Genomic DNA, 22362 nt, shown 5'->3' on the forward strand with positions numbered 1-22362 from the left:
GATATATGAAATGTTTTATGTGGGACTACACTAGTTAATGTCACTTGCTTTTACAAAATTAGATTAGACAAGATTAGATGTAAAGGACACTATACGTGTGACTCTAAGGCTGTCATATATGTGGCACTCTGTGATTCTTGTAAAGCTTTCTATATCGGGAAAACCGAAAGAAAGCTAAAAAACAGAATCTATGAACATCAGTATGCAATCATGAAAGCAGATGTCAATAATGCTCTTTCTAGACATTGCCTTGAGTTTCCAGGGCATGCTTTCCATTTCTTTGTATTACAGCACAGAGAGAAGGATCTAAGGGGTGGGCCATGGCAAATTCTTTTGGAAATTGACGAACTGCTATGGCAGATTAGGACTAAGGCCCAAATATTTCCTGGTATCAACGAATGTTTATCAATCAAATGTGTCCTAAAATGGTTATCCCATAACAGGTAAAAATTAGGTGACATTTCCACAATTGGGTAACTGTGTAGCCAGGTTTGACATACAATATACATATATATAATTCTGTACATATTTTGTCTAAATTAGTTTTCATTTATCCAAATACATAAATATATTTCTTAGTATAAATACCGTCTCCATGTAAAGAAGGGGTCAGCCTCTATGATTTTTTGATTTTTTGATTCTTAGATTTTTTGACGTATGGTTTAACCACAAATATTTATTTATATTTTTTTTAGTAGTGTACAACCTTGAGCTTTCCAGTTCACCGACTTTCCATCATAGTTGATGGCACATCAGGGTTTTTCATCCAACCTGGTTTTGTTTTAAACTGCAAAACATGTATTTTGTTTAATTCACATGTTGCATCTTATACAATTCTTATTTATATACTTTATACATTTTGTAAAAGCAAGTGACATTAACTAGTGTAGTCCCACATAAAACATTTCATATATCCTAGCGGGGTGAATTTCAACAACATGCAAAAATTCTGTTTTGTTTCAAGCCTTTGACAGTTTTTATATGCTTTGTCCTGAAATGCAGCTGAGTACAAGTGAATTAGAAATGTAATTCATAAATAATTCTTTACTTACGTCCTACAAATATCACTTCTGATTGTAACACGGACATTTTAGTGTTTATTTTAAGTGTCAATTCATTTCTGCAATGACAGTTTTTTTAATATGGTTTTACACCTTCATGTATTAGCGTTCCCTAATTAGAAGTGACGTTTCTTTAAGGTTGTCATGGTTTTTGATTTAATGCAACAATGCACTTTAGTTAGATTGGTCTAATATTTTTAATTGTATAGTATAAGAAACTTCCTTTGTAACCCAGTAGTTGTCTGATGAAGGCAGGTTATTTGAACTTGCCGAAAGCACTTACGTGTATTTGTTTTTACCTTGTGGAGTATTAAATTCGTGTTCCAGCTCTCCTATTGTGTGCGGTCCGCTTTTTCAGCAGTTTTTGGTTTGTTTTGTTTGGTTTTTCTCTCTGTATGCAAGACAGTATAGTTACTGGGTGTGGTGATTTCAATGATCAATGCTACTTTTTTCTTCTTTTCATAGGTTCATAGGTTCATAGGTAGGTACTAGGCTATCGGCCCAAGGGCCTATGTAAGCCTAACCAGCAAGGTTCCATGACTTACACCACCCAAGAAAGTAATTTTCCTGTGCCACTGTTGAGCAGAGACACAGAAGTGATCCCCGGGGTGTATTTCCTATTTCCCATCCACTCATCAAGATTTTTCTTGAAGAATGCCAATGAAGAACTTTGCTTGACATAGATGGGTAGCTTGTTCCAGAGTATAGGAAGTCTCTGGGACAGGAATCTATCCCTCCAGCATGTCCTGTTTATTGTGGTGACAAGGTTTAGGTCCCTAAAGCGTGTAGCTCGGAGGGATTGGGATTTCTTTAGGTGTAGCATGTCCAACAGCTCTGGGTTTGGCATAGCTTTATATGTTAGGCAGAGATCACCTCGGAGTAGGCGATATGCTATGCAGTAAAGCTGGAGTTTTTTGAGGCGGTCAGTGTAGGGCATTTGTTTGAGGCCAGTAATCCTCTTTGTGAGTTACTTCTGTGGCCTTTCCAGCTGCTGCAGATGTCTTGTAAGGTACATTCCAAAAGGGGCATTGTACTCTATAATGGGTCTAATAAGTGACGAGTAGAGGGGAACAGTGACCTCTGTTTTCCTGGATGAGAACCCTTTTATGATGAGGTGTGCCATGTAGAAGGACTTCCTGACTACTGTGGTGATGTGACTATCAAAGGAGAGACTAATGTCTACCTGGATCCCAAGGTCTCTTATCACGCATTCAGTGTTAAGTAGATTGCTGCCTATGTGGTAGTTCATGGGTACAGAGTTTTTAACAAAGGGGATGACACTGCGCTTTTTGACACTGAGCTTGAGGCCATGACTCTGACACCAGGCATCTGTCTCAGTGAGGCCCTTCTGTAGGATGTCCACATCATTTGGGGACTTGACTATGGCTCCTAGTTTGCAGTCATCTGCGAACTTCGTTAGCCAGAGGCCTTCTGTGTTAGCCTGCACTTCAGAGTAGATACTAAACAGGAGAGGTCCCAGGATGGAATCCTGTGGTACTCCACTTGTCACTGTTTTCAGGTCAGATTTGGAGTCTGCAACTTTTACAGTGTGGATTCTGTCAGTGAGCCAGTCGGCAACCCATCTTGTAATGTAAGGATTTATACCTAGTTTAGTGAGTTTAGCTATAATTCCAGAATGGGGGATGGCGTTGAAAGCCTTGGAGAGGTCTAGATAGGCTGTGTGAACCAAATTACCCTCATCAACGGCTTTGGTGACTGCTTCAAAGAAGTCAATCAGGTTCAGGAGGCATGATCTGCTTTTCACAAACCCAAACTGGGTGGGATCCAGAGTTTGGAGGTTACCAATGTCTTTGTTTATGAGTTCCATGATGATACGTTCCATGGCCTTGCAGACCAGGCTCATCAGGCTAATAGGGCAATAGTTCCCGGGATCAGTGGTCGCTCCCCCTTTGTGGAGTGGGATAACTGTTGCTGTTCATCATTCAGTGGATACAAAGCCTGATGTGAGACTATGATTGAACATGGTGCTTAGGTGGGGAGCCAGTTCGTTCTGAAGTTTGTGTAAAATGCAGCCTGGGATGTTGTCCGGTCGAATGGTTGCTGTGTTTTTGGCTTTAGAGAGTACAGCTTTTACCTGCATAGTTGTGATTACAGGGACTCTGCATTCTTCCTGTATAGATATGGGCCTTTTAAGGGGTGAGAGGGGGCTAAAGTTAGCAATGAACCTATCTGCCAGGACGTTGGCAATATCAGTTGGTTCTGTAATTTTCATGCCATATGACTAAAATGTAACAGCATATACTTTAAGGAGGTTAAACATTCAGCCATTTATAATTGTAGCATACTCCAGCCACAATTATACCTTCAATGACCATGTAATAAAATCACTAAATTCTCCTAATGACACTGGAATCATGTGTAACACAAACTTAACAAATTAGGAAACAACAAACTACGCTGTGTTTTGCCAGAGTATAAGTTGTATCACACAAGCTGACAGCTAGCAATAAAAATTATATGATTTCCAATTCAACAAAGTAATTCCATTTTCATTAAGCTGTAATATTCTTTAAGTGAAAATTCCATAGGTTCAGCATGCCTTCGTGATCAGACCTCCTAGCAAGTAATTAGTATTTCACAGAGTTTTACCAAACATAAAATGTTGCAAAACTACCAAAAGGGAAAGATGACCTTGAAAGCACGTACCTTAGTATTTCATAGGTTCATAGGTTCATAGGTTTATACTAGGCTATCTGCCCGAGGGCATTTACAAGCCTAGCCCATAGTTTTGTGGCTTACGCCACCCCTTTAGTATGGGGAACTATACCCATTGTTTTGCTGTGCCTCTGTCGAGCAGTGACACTGAGGTAATCCCTGGGGTATATCTGCGATCTCCCATCCATTGGTCAAGATTTCTCTTGAACAAGGCCAGCGAGGTGCTCTGCCTCACATATACCGGGATTTTGTTCCATAGCATAGGGAGTCTTTGGGTGATGAATCTATCCCTCCAGCACGTCCTATTAATAGCCGTGTCAAGGTTTAAGTCTCCCGCCCTTGTGGCTCTGACGGATCTAGATTTATTGAGGTGAAGCATATTCATCAAATCTGGGTTTGACATGGCCTTGTATGTCAGGCACAGGTCACCTCTGAGCAAAGCGGTAAGCGACTGAATAGAGCTGAAGTTCTTTCAGTCGGGCAGCATAGAACAGATTTTTGAGACCCTTTATCCTTTTGGTGAGGAACTTTTGTGGCCTCTCCAGCTGCTGCAAGTGTCGGGTCAGATACATTCCGAATGGGGCATTGTACTCAATCATTGGTCTGATGAGTGATGAGTACAGGGAAACTATGACCTCCCTTGATCTAGATGTGAATCCCTTCATGATAAGGTGGGCAATGTAGAAGGTCTTCCTAACTACTTTAGCTACATCGGTGTCGAATGACAGGCTACTGTCAACCTGGGTCCCCAGGTCCCTAATAACTTCTTCTGTGCTCAGTGTATTGCCACCTATATGGTAGCTAGGGGTAACCTTGTTTTGCCAAGGGTATGACTATGCATTTTTTGGCATTTAACTTTAGGCCATGGCTCTGGCACCAGTTATCCATTTCTGTGAGACCTTTCTGAAGGATATCTGTGTCAGATGTGTTTTCGACTACGGCCCAGTTTGCAGTCATCTGCAAACTATGTCAGCCTTAACTCTTCTGTGTTTGCTTGTACTGGAGAAGTAGATGCCAAACAAGAGTGGGCCCAGGACTGAGCCCTGTGGGACACCACTTGTGACAGGCTTAGAGTCTGACATGGCGCCAGCAACTCTGACCCTGCGGGTTCTGTCACTCAGCCAGTTTGCAACCCATCTTGTGATGTATGGGTTAACATTTAAGCTGATGAGTTTTTCAATGATACCCGAGTGGGGTATTGTATCGAAAGCTTTCGCCAGATCGAGATATGCTGTATGGACTGCCTTTCCCTCATCAATGGCTTTGGTGACTGTTTCGAAAAAGTCAACCAAGTTTAAAAGGCATGATCTGCCTTTGACAAAGCCAAACTGGGTTGGATCCAAAGTCTGCAAATTCCCTATGTCTTTGTTTATGAGATCCATTATGATCCTCTCCATGGCTTTGCAGATAAGGCTTGTCAAGCTAATGGGCCTGTAATTTCCAGGGTCGGTGGAGGCACCGCCTTTATGAAGTGGGACCACTGTCGCAGTGAGCCACTCCCTGGGTACGTATCCAGAGGTGAGACTATGATTAAACAGCTGTCCTAGCTGTGGGTTTAATTCCTCGTTGAGTTCGTGGAGCACACAGCCGGGGACACCATCAGGTCCCATGGATGCTGTGTTTTTTGCTTTGGAGAGAGCAGTTCTCACTTGGGCGTTAGAGATGTTTGGGGGGCTACAATCGTTTGGTATAGATATCTCTCCTTTTGGGGGGGAGGGGGGGAGAAGTTTGCACTGAACCTGTCAGCCAGTATGTTGGCAATGTCTGTAGGATCAGTAATCTTTACATCATTTTGAACTAGTTCTGAGCATATCTGGGAGTTTCCTCCCAGGTTTCTAACATAGCTGAAGAAGGCCTTATGATTGTCTTTTGAGTCTTTAGCTATTTTTCTCTCAAAGTTTGCATAAGTACATCCCATCATTTAATGTTAATATGCGCAATGATCATTTCATTTTTTCTAGGAGACTTACAGAGATATGCCATGTACTACATGTGTGGAAGCAAAATGAGCACTTAGTCATCAACCTGAATTATACTCAGAATCATACAGCTTCCCTCATTTATATTCAATGAGCAGATGTTTTATGGAAAGGGAGAAGATTACTTCTGTTGCTGTATCAGTTGCAGAAAATGGAGGTTCTTGTGATGGACATTTGGTGACATAACTAAAAGGCCAGACACCTTTTCTAAGGGATAGTAAACTAATGCAGCCAGAGAATGTTGCCTTTGATATATCACTTTGGTTCATAGGTAGTTATCAGGATTGCAGGCCATGGGATAATAGGGGAGCCTAGCCCAAATTCCCAGTTGCCCCAGTCACTGGTTAAGTTACTTGCTCATATTCACACAGCTGGCAAATATGGGCTAAGGAAATCAAAATCTGCAGTGCAGAAACTACTTCTCACAGCTTTAACCCTCTATGTTAACTGTCATCATCATCTTCTTTCGGCTGTTCCCATTAGGGGTCGCCACAGCGGATCATCTGTTTCCATTTCTTCCTGTCCTCTGCATCTTGCTCTGTCACACCAACCACCTGCATGTCCTCTCTCACAACATCCATAAACCTAATCTTAGGCCTTCCTCTTTTCCTGTTTCCTGGTAGCTTCATCCTTAGCATCTTTTTCCCAATATACTCAGCATCCCTCCTCACACATGTCCAAACCAACATAATCTTGCCTCTCTGGCATTGTCTCCAAACTTTCCAACCTGGGCTGAACCTCTAATATACGTATTCCTAATCCTGTCCAACTTCGTCACACCCAGTGCAAATCTTAGCATCTTTAACTCTGCCACATCAAGCTCAAATTCCTGCCTTTTTGTCAATGCCACTGTCTCCAACCATATAGGTTCATAGGTTCATAGGTTGGTACTAGGCTATCTGCCCAAAGGCATATATTAGCTCAGCTACGTTGTGCGGTATTCACCACCCCTTTAGTAGTTCCCTAGACCCTTGTACTAGCAGCTAGTACCCTTGGCCCCTATCTAGTAGTGCTGTTGGTGTGATCCCCAGTGTGAACTTTCTGTTACCCATCCACTCATCAAGGTTCCTCTTGAAGAGTGATAGTGAGGTGCTTTGTCTTATGTAGATCGGGACCCTGTTCCATAGTAAGGGAAGTCTCATATAACATAGCTGGTCTCACTACCCTCTTGTAGACCTTCCCTTTCACTCTTACTGGTACTCGTCTGTCACAAATCACTCCTGACACTCTTCTCCACCCACTCCATCCTGCCTGTACTCTCTTCTTCACCTCTCTTCCGCAGTCACCATTACTCTGAACTATTGATCCCAAGTATTTAAACTCATCCACCTTCACCACCTTTACTCTTTGCATCCTCTCCATTCCTCTATCCTCCATCTCATTCACACACATATATTCTGTCTTAGTCCTGCTGACCTTCATTCCTCTTCTCTCTAGAGTATATCTCCATCTCTCCAGGGTCTCCTCCACCTGTTCCCTACTCTCACTACAGATCACAATGTCATCTGCAAACATCATAGTCCACTGGGACTCCTGTCTGATCTCGCTTGTCAACCTGTCCATCACCATTGCAAATAAGAAAGGGCTCCAAGCTGAACCTTGATGTAACCCCACCTCCACCTTAAATGCATCCATCACTCCCACCGCAGACCTCACTGCTGTCACACTACCCTCGTACATATCCTGTACAACTCTTACATACTTCTCTGACACTCCTGACTTCCTCAAACAATACCACCAGTCCTCTCTAGGCACCCTGCTATATGCTTTCTCTAAGTCTACTAAAACATAATGCAACTCCTTCTGACCTTCACTGTACTTCTCCACCAACACTCTCAGAGCAAACATCGCATCTGTAGTGCTCTTTCCTGGCATGAAACCATACTGCTGATCACTAATCATCACCTCCCTTCTTAACCTAGCTTCCACTACTCTTTCCCATAACTTCATGCTGTGACTGATCAATTTAATCACTCTGTAGTTACTACAGCTCTGCACATCACCCATATTCTTAACAAATTGGTACCAAAACACCTTTTCTCCATTCCTCAGGCATCCTCTCACTTTCCAATATTTCATTAAACAATCTGGTTAAAAACTCCACTGCCATTTCACCTAAACACCCCCATGCTTCCACAGGTATGTCATCTGGACCAACAGCCTTTCCATTCTTCATCCTCTTCATAGCTATCCTTACTTCCTCTTTGATAATCCACTGCACTTCATGATTCACTATCCCCACATCATCCAACCTTCTCTCCCTCTCATTCTCTTCATTCATCAACCCCTTGAAGTACTCTCTCCATCTCCTCAACACACTCTCCTCGCTTGTGAGTACGTTTCCCTCATTATCTTTGTTCACCCTTACCTGCTGCAAATCTTTCCTAGCTTGGTCCCTCTGTCTAGCCAATCGGTACAGGTCCTTTTCTCTCTCCTTAGTGTCCAACCTTTCATACAACTCTTCATATGCCTTATCCTTAACCTTTGCCACCTCTCTCTTTGCCATGCACCTCATCTCCCTATACTCCTGTCTACTTTCTTCATCTCTCTGACAATCCCACTTCTTCTTTGCCAACCTCTTTCTCTGTATACTCTCCTGTACTTCCCCATTCCACCACCATGTCTCCTTGTTGTCCTTCCTCTGTCCAGATGTCATACCAAGCACCTTTCTAGCCATCTCCCTTACTAGCTCTGCTGTAGTTACCCAGCTACTTGGTAACTCTTCACTGCCACCCAGTGCCTGTCTTAACTCATCCCTGAACTCCACCTCACAATTATCCTTTTTCAATTTCCACCATTTGATCCTTGGTGCTGCCCTCACACTCCTCCTCCTCCTCTTCTTGATCACCAACATTATCCTACAAACCACCATCCTATACTGCCTAACTACACTTTACCCGGTCACCACTTTACAGTCTCCAATCACCTTCAAACTGCCCCTCCTACATAAGATATATTCCACCTGTGTGCATCTTCCTCTACTCTTGTATGTCACCCTATGCTCCTCCCTCTTGTTAAAATATGTATTCACCACAGCCATGTCCATCTTTTTCACAAAATTCACTACCATCTGACCTTCTGCATTCCTTTGTTTAACACCATACCTACCCATCACTTCCTCATCCCCTCTGTTCCCTTCATCAACATGCCCATTGAAATCTGCTCCAATCACCACTCTCTCCCCCTTGGGTACAGTCATCATCACTTCATCCAACTCACTCCAAAATGTTTCTTTCTCATCCATCGCACACCCAACTTGTGGAGCATATGCACTAACAACATTCATCATTACACCATCAATTTCCAGCTTCATAAACATCACTCTATCCGACACTCTTTTCACCTCCAAAACACTGTTAGCATACTGTTCCTTCAGGATAACTCCTACGCCATTTCTCCTCCCATCCACACCATGATAAAACAATTTGAACCCACCTCCAATACATCTAGCCTTACTCCCCTTCCATCTGGTCTCTTGCACACACAATATACCAACCTTCCATCTGTCCATCATATCAGCTAGCTCTCTCCCTATACCAGTCATACTGCCAACATTCAAAGTTCCGACCCCCACTACCACAGTCCTAGCCTTTTTTCCTCTCTTCCTGCCTTCGGCCATGCCTTCTGCCTCTCCTCCTCCTTCAGCCAACAGTAGCCCAATTTCCGCCAGCACCCTGTTGGCTAACAGTACTGGTGGTGGTCATTGTTAACCCGGGCCTCGACCGATCCGGTATGGAAATATTTACTGGTGTCTGCATTAATTTTTTGGTGAAGTTTTACACCGGATGCCCTTCCTGACGCAACCCTCCCCATTTATCCGGGCTTGGGACCGGCACAAAGAAATGCACTGGCTTGTGCATCCCCATGTTAACTGTAAGAGATAAAATTAACATCAAAATATGAAGATATATATCTTGCAACAACAAAATAACAGCTAGCAAAATATGAGTAATATTGGATAGAGTCCATTTTGCACTTTCTGTACTTAACACATTGCAATTGTATCCAATAATACTTCCAATCAAATTAAAACATCTCTTTACTTATAGTGAGGTAATACTATAATTGTTATGCATGCCTAGCAGTTACTTCATGGTCCATTTGTTATATGATAAGTCCTGACCGTGAGAACATCAGTCTTTCGATGCATGTTCAAGCAGGAATTGTTTTGCAAAGTTATTTCCTGTCTAGTCAAGTATCAACTTTTTGGTATACTTTTTAGCTGTTTTGATGTTGCAAAGATATTTGCTTTACATGCCAAAGAGCTAGCCAATAAGAAAAATCTCCTACCTCTCTGTGTCTCAGTTGAAAACTTGTGCCCTCATGGTAACAGTTGTAGGTTTTTAGCAACGATATCAAATCTGATCTAGGAAGGAAAATAAAATGTTACAGAAAACGTCCTGCATTGCAACAAGTGTTGTTCCTTTAAATAATGAGTTCAAATGTACAGTGCTGCTGTTTTTCTGCTTGTACCATACATCAATAAACATTACTCATTTCTCAAGTACCAGTTTAATTTGAGTATATCCTCAACATAGATGGATAACTTTAAGATCTGAAAGACTTAGCACTAATGGTTTATAGCCCCGGGTTTCACTGTTTACTTGTGGTCTAGAACTCTGACATTATATTTGTGATGATATTTAAGTGTAAAGATAGATTTGTAAATATCAGCTTGATCTCATTGCATATCACATCAGATTTTGTTGTAAACATTTATAAATGAGACAGGTGATAAGAGCATGGAATTCATTAACATATTGTGCCAAGGACTAGGGCTAGCAGTCAATAAAATGCATAACTAAGCCATTATCAATTTAAAAAGTAAGGACTTTAACATCACAGTTGAAAAAAAACATCTTGTGTAAATGATGGAAGCGTGTTCAACCATGGAGAAATTCTGATGGTAAAAAGATAGGGTTCAATGTTGCTAAGGGTGCTACTTTATTGCAGACTAAATTCACCTCTCAGATTACGAAAACTAGACCAAAGCCAGATAGCAAAGCATTCCCTCAAGAACTCATTAGTTTTAATGACCCAGGAATGCTAAAGGTAAGCATACAGACCTCACAAGCATTTAGCAGTGTTCTCAAGTTTCTTGATATGAGAGGTAGTAGAGGGGGAAAGTATCAAATTCTCCTGCTACCAGCTCCTGCAGGATCTGCGGGTTTCTTTGTATATTATCTGATTCCCGAAGGTCATGCACATTCCTTCCAGGCAGTACTTTCATACAGGTGGAATGGTTATCTGTGGCACCGTGCCACTGTTATGTGGCTGCCACCAACTCACTTCTGACATTCCACCTGACTCCACTTCATTATGCCGGCAGTGCTTCCCCAAGACATTAGCAACCTGCCAAAGTGTCTAAGAAAGTATTCCCAAGTCACAGATACTAGCTACTTATTTCCTCTTGACTCTGAAAATATCGATCAGATACACAGATACATAAACATGAGGAAGTATGGAGCTCCTGGCTGTATTTACTTCCTACATGGCACTAATGCTAAGAGGAAAACAACCCCCAGACTGCACTAAAAAACAATACTATGTGAAAATTTAAGTTATTATGAAAGACTAAGATATCTGAACTTGTACAGTGTCTCCTACAGATATCTAAGAGGAGATCTTATTCAGGTATATAGGGCATTTAGAGACAACCCCAAACATTCCCTGAGGTAGTTATCAAAAAGTACTAGGGAATCATCAGACAACCTATGTAGAAGATTCTATAGGGATGAGAAGTGTACTAATTGGTTCTCTGACACAACAGCTGATGCATGGAACAGACTACCAAATTACATTAAAGCAAGTACTAGTTTAGAAATTTTTAATAGCCTGGAAACTTATTATGGGAACAAGTGTTTTGGTATATTGGCAAGCTAGAAGGGCATTAATGCCCATGCTTGAAACATTTGTATGCATGTATGTATGTAAAGTATACACTGCTGTTTAGTGGTCCTGCTCACTGGAGATGAAAGGTACTTAATCAAACACGAGAGTCTTGCACATCTTGATTCTTAATATTTGCACTCATAGATGTTCTTTCTCATGCATGTGCACACATAACTGTATTAATCACACAGTTTCTAAATTTGCCTACACCTAATTTTGCGGGTCTCTGGAGTAAATGCAGTTAAATGACTGTCAATGCTGTTTTCATAAAACAAAGAGTATAAAACAATATTCACACAATTCTGTCCACCTTTTGTTTTTCTGTAGAAGTTTCCCAAATATAATCAACTATAAGTGCAACATACATGGGGAAAATAAAATGACTCTGTGTGGTACAAGTTCCATTTTTGCACAGTCATCTGTCAGACAACTATCTTAAAGCTCTTTATTAGAATACTCCCTATTTGCCAGTTAGCTAGAACTTGACAATACCTCTCAACTGTCAAGATTTTCGCAGAATGTCCAGATGTTTTACTCATAATTTTGGTCTGTTCCTCATAAAATGTATGTTTTTTTTTAGGCAAATCACTGGGATGATCTATGGATTCAAGTAATTAAATAATAACATACATTTCAGTTTCAGACTTCAAATCCTTCAGAAGATATATGTTAAACAAATCCTGTTACTCTAGCAACTTTCTAAGTTTATAAGAGCTGTATTTAAAACATGTCCCTTTTTTGTGCCTTTGTCCCTGCATTTTGTGGGGCTCTGTCCAGATTTCTTGCACTAAGAGGTTGAGAGGTGTACTTGGCATAGTTTCTGTAAACATAACAAAAGCAAGAGTTTGCATTCAGTCTATTCAATACTCTCGGATGTTAACCAGTTTTACAAATCCTGATTCATACCTCAGCCACATATGCAGAAGGATGGCTCCCACCATGCAAGTGGGCAAAGGCATCTACACTCTTTTAGAGATGACTATTGCAACACCTGGCAACATATCTCTTGACTTATGCCTTCAGAATTAGAGACAATGCAAAATTTAAATGGGAAAAAGGTCCCAAATTAGGAGCCATTTTTTTTTGCTGTCTCCTAAATTTGGAATTTTTTTGAGAAGCCCTAGGATAACAATACCAATATTAAACATAAGGATATCCCTAAAAATAGGGAGAGTTGGGAGGTTTGTCTGGCAACCCACCTCCCCAGTGTGTGTGTGTGTGTGGGGGGTTATTATTATGACAAGAAAGCAATTAAGTAGAATCATAAACATTTGTTCTGGGATGCAAATGTAGATACGTTTCCATTACGAGTAATTCAAGATGAAACCACCCAACAATCAGAATTTATGAATGCTAATCCCCAAAAATCACCTGATGAAAAAACACGCTTTAAGTGTTCAGTGGTGGGCAAGTTTCCCTGCACCCCACAATGTGGGGGCAAGCCCCCCACACATCCCAAACTTACATGTACCAACTACACATTCACACCAACTTGAAAAAGGGAGAAATTGCCAGTAAAAGAGAATTACTGTCATCTCACTGACAATGATTTTGTATGAGGGTGATCAGAACCATGGGGGGGGGGGAACTAAACCTCAGGTAACTTAAAAGTCGAGAATTGAAACACCATCCACCAGTAGGATAATACTGGATAATATATGCACAAACATCGGCTTGGGTTGCCTGTGATACATGCATGTTTTTCCAGTGCAGACATCACTCTTTGTTAGCCAGCCATCAATGGAAATAGTAGTATGACTCTGCATTGTCAGTCTTGGACATATATCACATCACCTCCACCCTCAGCTTAATGAATGGACACGTGGTTTAAGGTCAACAGGGTTAACAACATTTTTTAAGCTCGATTTTTTCTGCTTTTTTATTTGACTTAATAGTATTTTTTAATGTTTATTAAGTCATCACATTAAGTTGTAGTGAGTTTGCATATATTAAAACAAAGAAAACAAACCCTGATAAGTTTCCATTATTATCATAATTACTTCAGCATTATACAAAATGCTTAATTTCTGCCTTTCCGTTAACGTCACTCCTTCAGCATATTGTTCTACATGGATTGCTCCAACAAATTCCATTTTCAATAAATTTGTTCTTTCCCTTTTCTAAAGATCACATTTACATTTTTTTATCTCCTTCATACTATTCAAAACATCCATTATGGTTAGCTTAAATGTTGATCTCTTTTTTTCTATAAATTGCTTTTTACCAGCCTTCGGCATTAAAATTAGTAAGGACTTACTCTGTCTTTGCAATTCAGACCCTATATCTCAACAAAAAAAAGAATAAGTTCCTTGCTAACTAGCATTTGTTCCACAAACATTGCTATCAAATTACTCTGAGGGAATTTTTTAAAATCTGAGAACGTGTTACATCCCCCCCCAAAAAAAAACTGCTTCCAGTTTCCTATCTTTTCACCAGCTGAAATCTAGCATTTGCTAGTTACTTGAGGAAGAAATCCCTGAGGTCTACTTGAGGTATAAACATGCCTGTGCAAACACATCCATGCAAAAGTCTTAAATCTTCTGCACTCTGTGTGCACTTAGTACTCCTCCAGATTTATTACCACTTTCCCTTGTAACTTACCTTTCTATTCATTTTTCACAGTCTCTTCTAATCACCTCTGATAGTACTACACAGCAGTTGTATGATATGTTATACATCCTGCCAATTATTTCTTCTGTAACAGCATCATCTCTTCTAGACTCAACTGAAAACTCTACCAGAACCTGTCTTTTGTGTCACTCTCCCTACCCCCTTATGTTTGTTACCAATTGCTGATAGTGAAGGCATAGTATAGACAAGCTCTAATCTGCAGTTCAAACTCCATCCCACTCTATTGACTTTCCCTTCCAAGTTATTGCACTGAAGACCTTGATTTCTTTGCTAACTTCCTCACATAAACTCAAGCCCTCTCTCACTTATTTTCAATAACCGTACTTGCAGACATCCCTATTGGTAAAATCTCCTTTCTCCATTCCTGCACTGGTTTAGTTCTTAGAGTACTGGGGACATAAGATGGAAGTATTTAGATGTAGGAATTAAAAAAAGATTCTGCTATGGCAGCTCAGGATAAAAGGGAAGAAACTAAACGGGAGTTAATTCAAAAATTAAGAAAGTGGAGTCTCTTGATTATGCATATCAAAGTGTAAGCAATGAAGATATTTTCAGACTTTATATACAGGTCAGGCATATTTTTATGAACCAGCAGAGAAGTTGAGGATGGCAATTAACATAGAGTTGAATAAAATTATTTGTGAGGAGCAGAGGGCAACAGTTAAATGTGAAAAGTTGATTTTCTCCAAAGTACAAGCTGGTTTAAAGTTATCAGATTTGACAGGATTGTATAAAGCTATGTAGTTAAGGTCTCAAAGTTCCTGACACAACAAGACATGAGCAACAATCAGCCAAGGATGACAACTGAGCTAAAACTTGACATTATTAATATTAATAAAGTTGAGTTTTAACTCAGTTGTCATCCTTGGCTGATTGTTGCTCATGTCTTGTTGTGCCAGGAACTTTTAGAGGTTATTTGTGTTGTTTTGGCGGCATGTAGTTATGCCGATAACCAAAGTGGAAAAGGATGAGAAGGGGGGGTGAATGATAATCAGAGTAACATTTTAGATTCAAGTCCTTAAGGAGAATGGTAACAAACATAAATAATATTATATTCATAAAGAAATATATTTTACATTTTGATTCAAATGTCATTACATACTTAAAGACATCAGTTTGTGCAAGTCAGAAACAGGGAGGGAAGCATCTGATGCACAGTGAAGCAAAACATAATGAATGGAAACAGGTAGCCAAAAACTGCTTTCCAAAGCAATGCAGTTATGACTAGATGTGTGGTCTTTCCTCAGCTCCTAATAATTTTATTTAAACATAAAACTTTTTAAGACTTGTTAGGCCTTTAACTATAGACTGTTAAGCTTTGGAACTCTGTAAAGAATACATTCAGTGCATCAGTCAAACACGCATGTTGTTCATGAACCTGTAGTTTCCAGACATGTGCTAGGAAGGGCACAAGCATCCCCCATAATATTGTGGTATTAAAAAAATAATTTTGTTCAAAAATTGCTTTTTGAGTTAAACGCAAATCATTGCAGTGATCACTAGAAGCCAAAAAAAAAACCCCCCAAAAAAACAAAAAGAAAGATAAAGGCAGAAATACATAGCGAGGATGCTGTGTGTCATTTCACATCTTTGCACATAACATTTAAAAGAATGCTAATTTGTAATTATCCATATAATCCATCTTGTCCCTTTCTCAGAAAACTGGTCAACATTTTTTTTTTTTCAAATGAAAGTTACCTCACCCATGACTAGTGCCTATTAAAAAGGTGGTAACAAGGTCAGCAAAGTCAAATGACATATACTTTGTTTCCATTTGGTAATTAATATAGCTAAGAATTTTTGTTTAGTTATTAAGACAAAAGCACATAATTAGTTGCCAGAGAAGAACAGGTTAACGAATGGAGTGATGGAAACTTTGTATATAAGGAGTTCATCAAAGGACGTAAATGTATTCTGGAGAGTAAGCAATGTATGCAACTCAGTTTTAAAAGAACATATAGATACATTATCTCCTTTTCTGTTTTCAAAGATACTTATAAAAGTGCAGTCTTATCATTGATAGCATTGAGGGCTATAGTATAGTTTATCTTTTTCTTTGTTTTAGAACTTTCCTCCGATTTTACTCAGCCTGATTACAAAGAAAGCATAGTTGTTTGTTTCTTATAATTTTGTTAAATCAATGTAATAAAATAAAAATCACATTGTTAATAGTCGTACCACTTCCAACCATAAAACTAATGTCATATTTTCCCCTAAAAATTGCACAAATAATACAAGTAAACATGTTCATCTGGACTACTTTGAAAAAACTGTCATCTATTAAGGCTCTTTAATTTAAGTAAACAACTAATATTGCAGGATTCATTCAAACCTGGGTTGGCAAATGCATTAAGCATTTATTACATTGATTTATTGTTCACAACATGAACTATTTTATGTGATTTTGCATCATGTAATTTTCTTGTGGTTGGCTCATGTGATGAAATTTCTTAAGTATTTATATGTGAATTTGAGGTATGTAATTGTCAGAAGTTGCTTTATAGAAAGTGATGAAAAACGCTTCATTAAATACTTGAGAAATATTTGAAAAATATTCGTTGTCCTGAGTTCCTTGGAGCCTTCGTTTTGGTTAACAGTATTTGTTTTACTAGTTTGTTTTACATTGTTTCTTATAATCCCCTTTTATGATAAACCCTGCTTTTAAGATAGCTAACAGTGGGAATGCCATTTTCCATGGTTGCTTAAATGGCTAAATGTGGTAATCTGCAGATTAACAGCTGTATGCTTTTAGTATTCCTAGTTACTGTTTCAGTGGAGTGATATTTAAGCAGACAACTATGGTACTGATCTTTAATTAAACAGGCAGCAGCACTATTATTTTACAGGGACTGATGTTTGGTAAGCAGTTATGAGAGAAACAGAAGATGAACACACCAAGTTATTGGAACAGTTTAATAATTAACAATAATGATAAGTACTTATAGGTTCATAGGTTCATAGGTAGGTACTAGGCTATCAGCCCAGGGGCCTACTAGCCAACAAGGTTCCCTGGCTTACGCCACCCAAGAAAGTTATTTTCCTGTGCCACTGTCAAGCAGAGACACAGAAGTGATCCCTGGGGTGTAGTTCTTATTTCCCATCTACTCATCAAGATTTTTCTTGAAGAGTGCTAATGAAGAACTTTGCTTGACATAGATGGGTAGCCTGTTCCAGAGTATGGGAAGTCTCTGGGACAGGAATCTATCCCTCCAGCATGTCCTGTTTATTGTGGTGACAAGGTTTAGGTCCCTAGAGCGTGTAGCTCGGAAGGATTGGGATTTCTTTAGGTGTAGCATGTCTAACAGCTCTGGGTTTGGCATAGCTTTATATGTTAGGCAGAGATCACTTCGGAGTAGGCGATATGCTATGGAGTAATGCTGAAGTTTTTTGAGGTGGTCAGTGTAGGGCATTTGTTTGAGGTCAGTAATCCCCTTTGTGAGGTACTTCTGTGGCCTTTCCAGCTGCTGCAGATGTCTTTATTTATTTATATTTATTTATTTGCAATTTGATTACCGGGGAAGTCCACTGGGCTGAATTGACTCATTTTCAGTGGAGGCCCGGGGAGAAAAGCTTCAAGATGCATTATACAATTTAGATACAAATGATAGTTAATATTAAAGATAATATTACATAGAATAGTTACTCATAAATGCATTCAATATCATGCATAGTTAAATTCATTAAGCTTGAAGGTAGGGATCACATAGTTTCATTTGAGGAAAACAGATATGGGTTAGGTGTGGAAACAGTTTACATACAAATCTTTTAAGAAAATGTAAATACGCTTTACATAACACATCAACAGTAGAGTGCTATTTACAATATTTACAAGGTTGGGCTGTGTGAGGGTAGCTGTAGGAGGTGAGAGCTTAGAGAGAAGCTATAGAAATTGTTGAGAGCTTAGATAGGCTCATAGGAAGATAACTATGAGAGTTGTAGAGCTTGAGAACCAGAGCAAGAACCCCCTTGGATTAGGTTGGGTGAAGGCAGGTACATTTCCATTTAGTGGACAGGTGTTTGAATAGTTGGGTTTTGAAGTTTTCTGAGTTTGGTATGGTTCTTAGTGTGGAGGGAAGGGAATTCCATTTTTTGCCTAGTGAGAAAGATAGAAGAAGTTGGCCAGCAGGATGTTTAGGTTTATGGATAGTAATTAAGTTCTGATTTTCAGATCTGAGAGCTCTGTTGGGTGTATAAGGGGGAAGGATGTTAGTTAGAGTGGGACATTTTGTTAGGTGAAATATGAGTCTATGTGCAGTAGTGAGATGGAGATAGTCTAGGTAGTTTGGAAGTTCAAGCCAATTCAGGGATTGTAGGGTTAGGCAGTGATGGGTAGTATTTTTAGATTTAGAGGCAAATTTAGAGATTTTGTTGTAGCAGTTTTCTAGTTTAGAGGTGATAGAGGATGACAGGTTGATTAGGAGAGGGGCTCCATATAATAAGGACAGAAGAAGATAAGTCGAGGCCAGAGTTTGCCTGGTAGAGTTGAAGAGAAAGTGATTATTCCTATACAGCATACCTAGCTTTTGGTGGGTCTTCTTAATATTTTGTTGAATATGAATATCAAACTTGAAGTGTTCATCTACAGTAATACCAAGTAGTTTGGCAGAGGGGACTACTTCTATAGGTGAGTTGGTTTGACTATAGACTTTGAAGTTGTTTTTATCATAGGAGAGGATCTTTGTGGGAGGGAATAGTAGAATCTTTGATTTATTTGCATTGAGAGAGAGGTGGTTTTGGCGCATCCAGTTTTCAGTTGTTGAGAAGGCAGTTTGGGTTTTAGTTATAAATTCAGAGAAATTTGAGGCAGAGCAGACTAAGGTTGAATCGTCTGCGTATTGAATGATTTTAGCATCAGGAATAGCAGTGTGAAAGTTATTGATGAAGATGTTAAAAAGCATTGGCCCAAGGATGGATCCCTATGGTATGCCAATTGGGGTAGGTAGGAAGGAAGAGATAGAGTTCTTCCATTTGACTGCCTGTGATCTGTCTGACAGATAGCTGGAGAACCAGGATAAAGCATTATGTAAGAGATTAAGGTTTGAGAGCTGACAGAGAAGGTGCTTGCGGGAAGCAGTATCAAAGGCTTTAGACAGATCGAGCAAAACAGTAGAAACTAAGTGGCCTGAATCTCGGGCTTGATTGACAGTTTCTAGGAAAGAGAGTAGAGCTGTTATTGTGCTATGGCCTGGATGGAAGCCTTGCTGGGTAGGAGTGAGAAGATTGTTTTGGGTCAGGAAAGGCATAAGTTGGAGGTGGACGCATTTTTGTAGGATTTTGGAGAGCAAAGCAATGGGGCGAAAGTTTGAGATGCTGGTATTTTTGCCTCCTTTATGAACAGGAAGAATATAAGCCAGGTGCCAGAGTTTGAGGACACATGATTCTTTTATGGATTGGTTGATAATGATGCTGATTGGGAGTGCAATGCCATCAGCAGCACATTTTAGAAAGGAAGAGGGAATATTGTCGGGAGCGTTAGAGCAAGGTTTAAGTTTGGACAAAAGTTTTTTATAAGGTTAGTGGAGATGGATTTGAGTTCAAACAGATGAAGTGAGTTAGAAGAGGGAGAGTGTAGAACAGTTGGGTTATTACTGGAAAATGTCTTGGTGAGGGTAGTAATAGTGTCTATGAAAAATGAGTTAAATTGAGAGCCTAGTTCGAGATCAGATTTACTTGGTTCAGGACAGGGATTATTCTTGGAGCCTGGATTGAGGAGTGAGTTTACTGAGTTCCAGAATTTTTTGGGGTTTTAATTGGACTAAAGTTTGATATAGTAGGATTTTTTGTCTTTGGTGATTAGTCATTTTGCATGGTTGCGAAGCTGTTTATATTGGAGCAAGGTATTGTACAGTTTATTGTTTTGGTAAAGCTTCCATAGTTTGTCTCTGTGATGCATAATCTGTTTTGTCTCTTTGGATAGCCAAGCAGCAGTTTTAGTTTTTATCCTTTTGTTTCTTAGTGGGGCTAGTGAGTTTAAAGTATCAAGGAAGACAGAGTTGAAGTATTCTATAGCCTTGTCAAGAGGCAGGAAGTTTAGAGTTTGCCAGTTCATTTGATTGAAAGTATTTGAGAAAGTAGTTGGGTTGAAGCCACTGAGGTTACGAGTTTGAATGTACTGATGCTGGTGTGGGGAAGAACTAGTTGAGCGATGCATGAAGGCTGGGAGGTGGTCACTAAAGGTATCAGGAATTGTGCCAGAATTGGTTATTTTATTTGGATCTGAGACTAGGATCCAATCTATAGTGGATCCAGGAGGGTTTATTTTGTTAGGTCGAGTGATGGAGAGGATTATTTGAGTGAAGTTATAGAGGTTAATGGATAGGGAGGGAGAGGGGCAATTGATTTTATTCCAGTCAATATTCACATCACCAAGGATATAAGTTTCATATCCACAAACGAAACAGCAAAGGCACTAAATACTGACTAAGAAATCCAAAACAAAAGTGCCAAAGGACCAAGGAAGCACTTTAGGTAACTCCACTAAAAGTTTATTCAAATATTCCACTTAAAAACGTAGAAAGTACTAAAATAAATTAACGCTCTTATAACATCAACTGTAAAATACGTGTTTTCGTCCATACACATAGGACTTCATCAGATAAATGCTTTTAGTTCACATTTGCACTTATATAACTTAGTTTAATGATGTAATTAGTAAAAAACCAATAGAACAGCTTCAATTAATTCAAACTGACAAATCAGTAACATCCTACTAGTTAATATTCATGCCTATCTTGTTCAGGGAGTGTCTTCATACCATATAAGGTTTACACTTTTATAACCCTTTTTCTTATAGTGGAACAATATTTAATAATCTAATAAATCTCATAATAAATACTTTGATTTAAAAACTTACAGATAAGTGAGTGATAAATAATATAAATATGTAAATATACACTTAATATAGTTTTAAAATCTCAATGTGTTAAAAACCATGTAAAACTTCTTGTTAGGAAACTGAAGTAATCAAATACTATATAAGGGCGCCCTCTAGTGAGTCCATAAGGAAGTGTACTGAGACAAAATTCTAAATCTTCAAAGCCCTCAATTTTAACAGTGAAGAAATTGACAATGTGTCGTTTAACCCAGGTTTACTACCAGCCTCTAGGTTAATTTGCCACCATAGCTCTTTACTCTCCAAAATGTCTTCCCAAGGTCCACCTCTTGTGTCCGGTCTTATTTGTTCTAGTACAAAAAATTCGTATTTATATTCCTTGCAGGTCTGAGAGTGTCTAAACAGTGCATTAGTTGATTTGCCCTTCCCAATATCATAAACATGTTCATACATTCTCCTCTTTAGACCTCTCTCAGTTTTGCCCACATAGAAATTCTGGCATTTTTTACATATTGCCAGATAAATCACCCCTTTACTTTCACAATTGTAGAAACCTATACTTCTTAGGGTTCTTTTTCTACTTTGTAAGTACACTTCTCCTTTGTTAATAATGTGCGGACATTGTTGGCACCTCCCACACTTATATGTTCCAAGTTTACTTTTATTTATTCCCTTAAATTTGTCACCTCTTTTTTCCAAAATACTCTTGATGTTCCAAGAGTTTTTGAACACCAATTTTGGATACATTCCCTTTATCTCATTATGTCAGTTAGGAGGGAAAACTTGTTCCATTCATTCATTAAGGTCTGTTTCATATTTTTATTAATTCCATTGTATTCTACCACCAGGCCCCTCAAGAATTGATTCTGACCCACTATGGGCAAATGTTTTTGGTTGTTACCTTTATCCACACCTATCCCAATAATGGGCTTAAACCTTTGTAGTCTCTCTCTCTCCACTTCAGTTCTTAATTGTAGAATAAACTCCTTGGGGTAACCTCGTTCCAAAAACATTTTTTCAAGTTTGTCACATTCCTTTAGAAAGTCACTTTCAAAACTAGTCATTCTTGACCCCCTTACAAATTGACCTTTAACAATATTTGTTTTACTATGTAGGGGGTGAGCACTACTATAATGTAGGAAGGAATTTACATACGTGTCTTTCCTATATATCCTACTTTCGAATCTTCCTTCGTGTCTGTAAATTTCTACATCCAGATACCTGAGAAACTCAGTACTAATTGTGTATGTGAATTTTAGAAAATGTGTAGTTTGACCCAAATATTCTAAAA

At 39.2% G+C, this 22362-nt stretch overlaps 1 protein-coding gene across 3 annotated transcripts in view; it reads right to left on the reverse strand.

Annotated features, from left to right (window-relative positions):
* Positions 1–22362, reverse strand: part of RASSF4 (Ras association domain family member 4) — a 1767318-nt gene that overhangs the window by 962378 nt on the left and 782578 nt on the right. For all 3 annotated transcript variants that reach the window (XM_044056757.1, XM_044056756.1, XM_044056755.1), the window contains exon 3: positions 10007–10082. In XM_044056757.1, the coding sequence (XP_043912692.1) occupies positions 10007–10082 (76 nt within the window). The remainder of the gene's footprint in view (positions 1–10006; positions 10083–22362) is intronic.

This window comes from Protopterus annectens, chromosome 14.part0 (assembly GCF_019279795.1).
Source record: "Protopterus annectens isolate FY-2018-M chromosome 14.part0, PAN1.0, whole genome shotgun sequence".
NCBI lineage: Eukaryota > Metazoa > Chordata > Ceratodontiformes > Protopteridae > Protopterus > Protopterus annectens.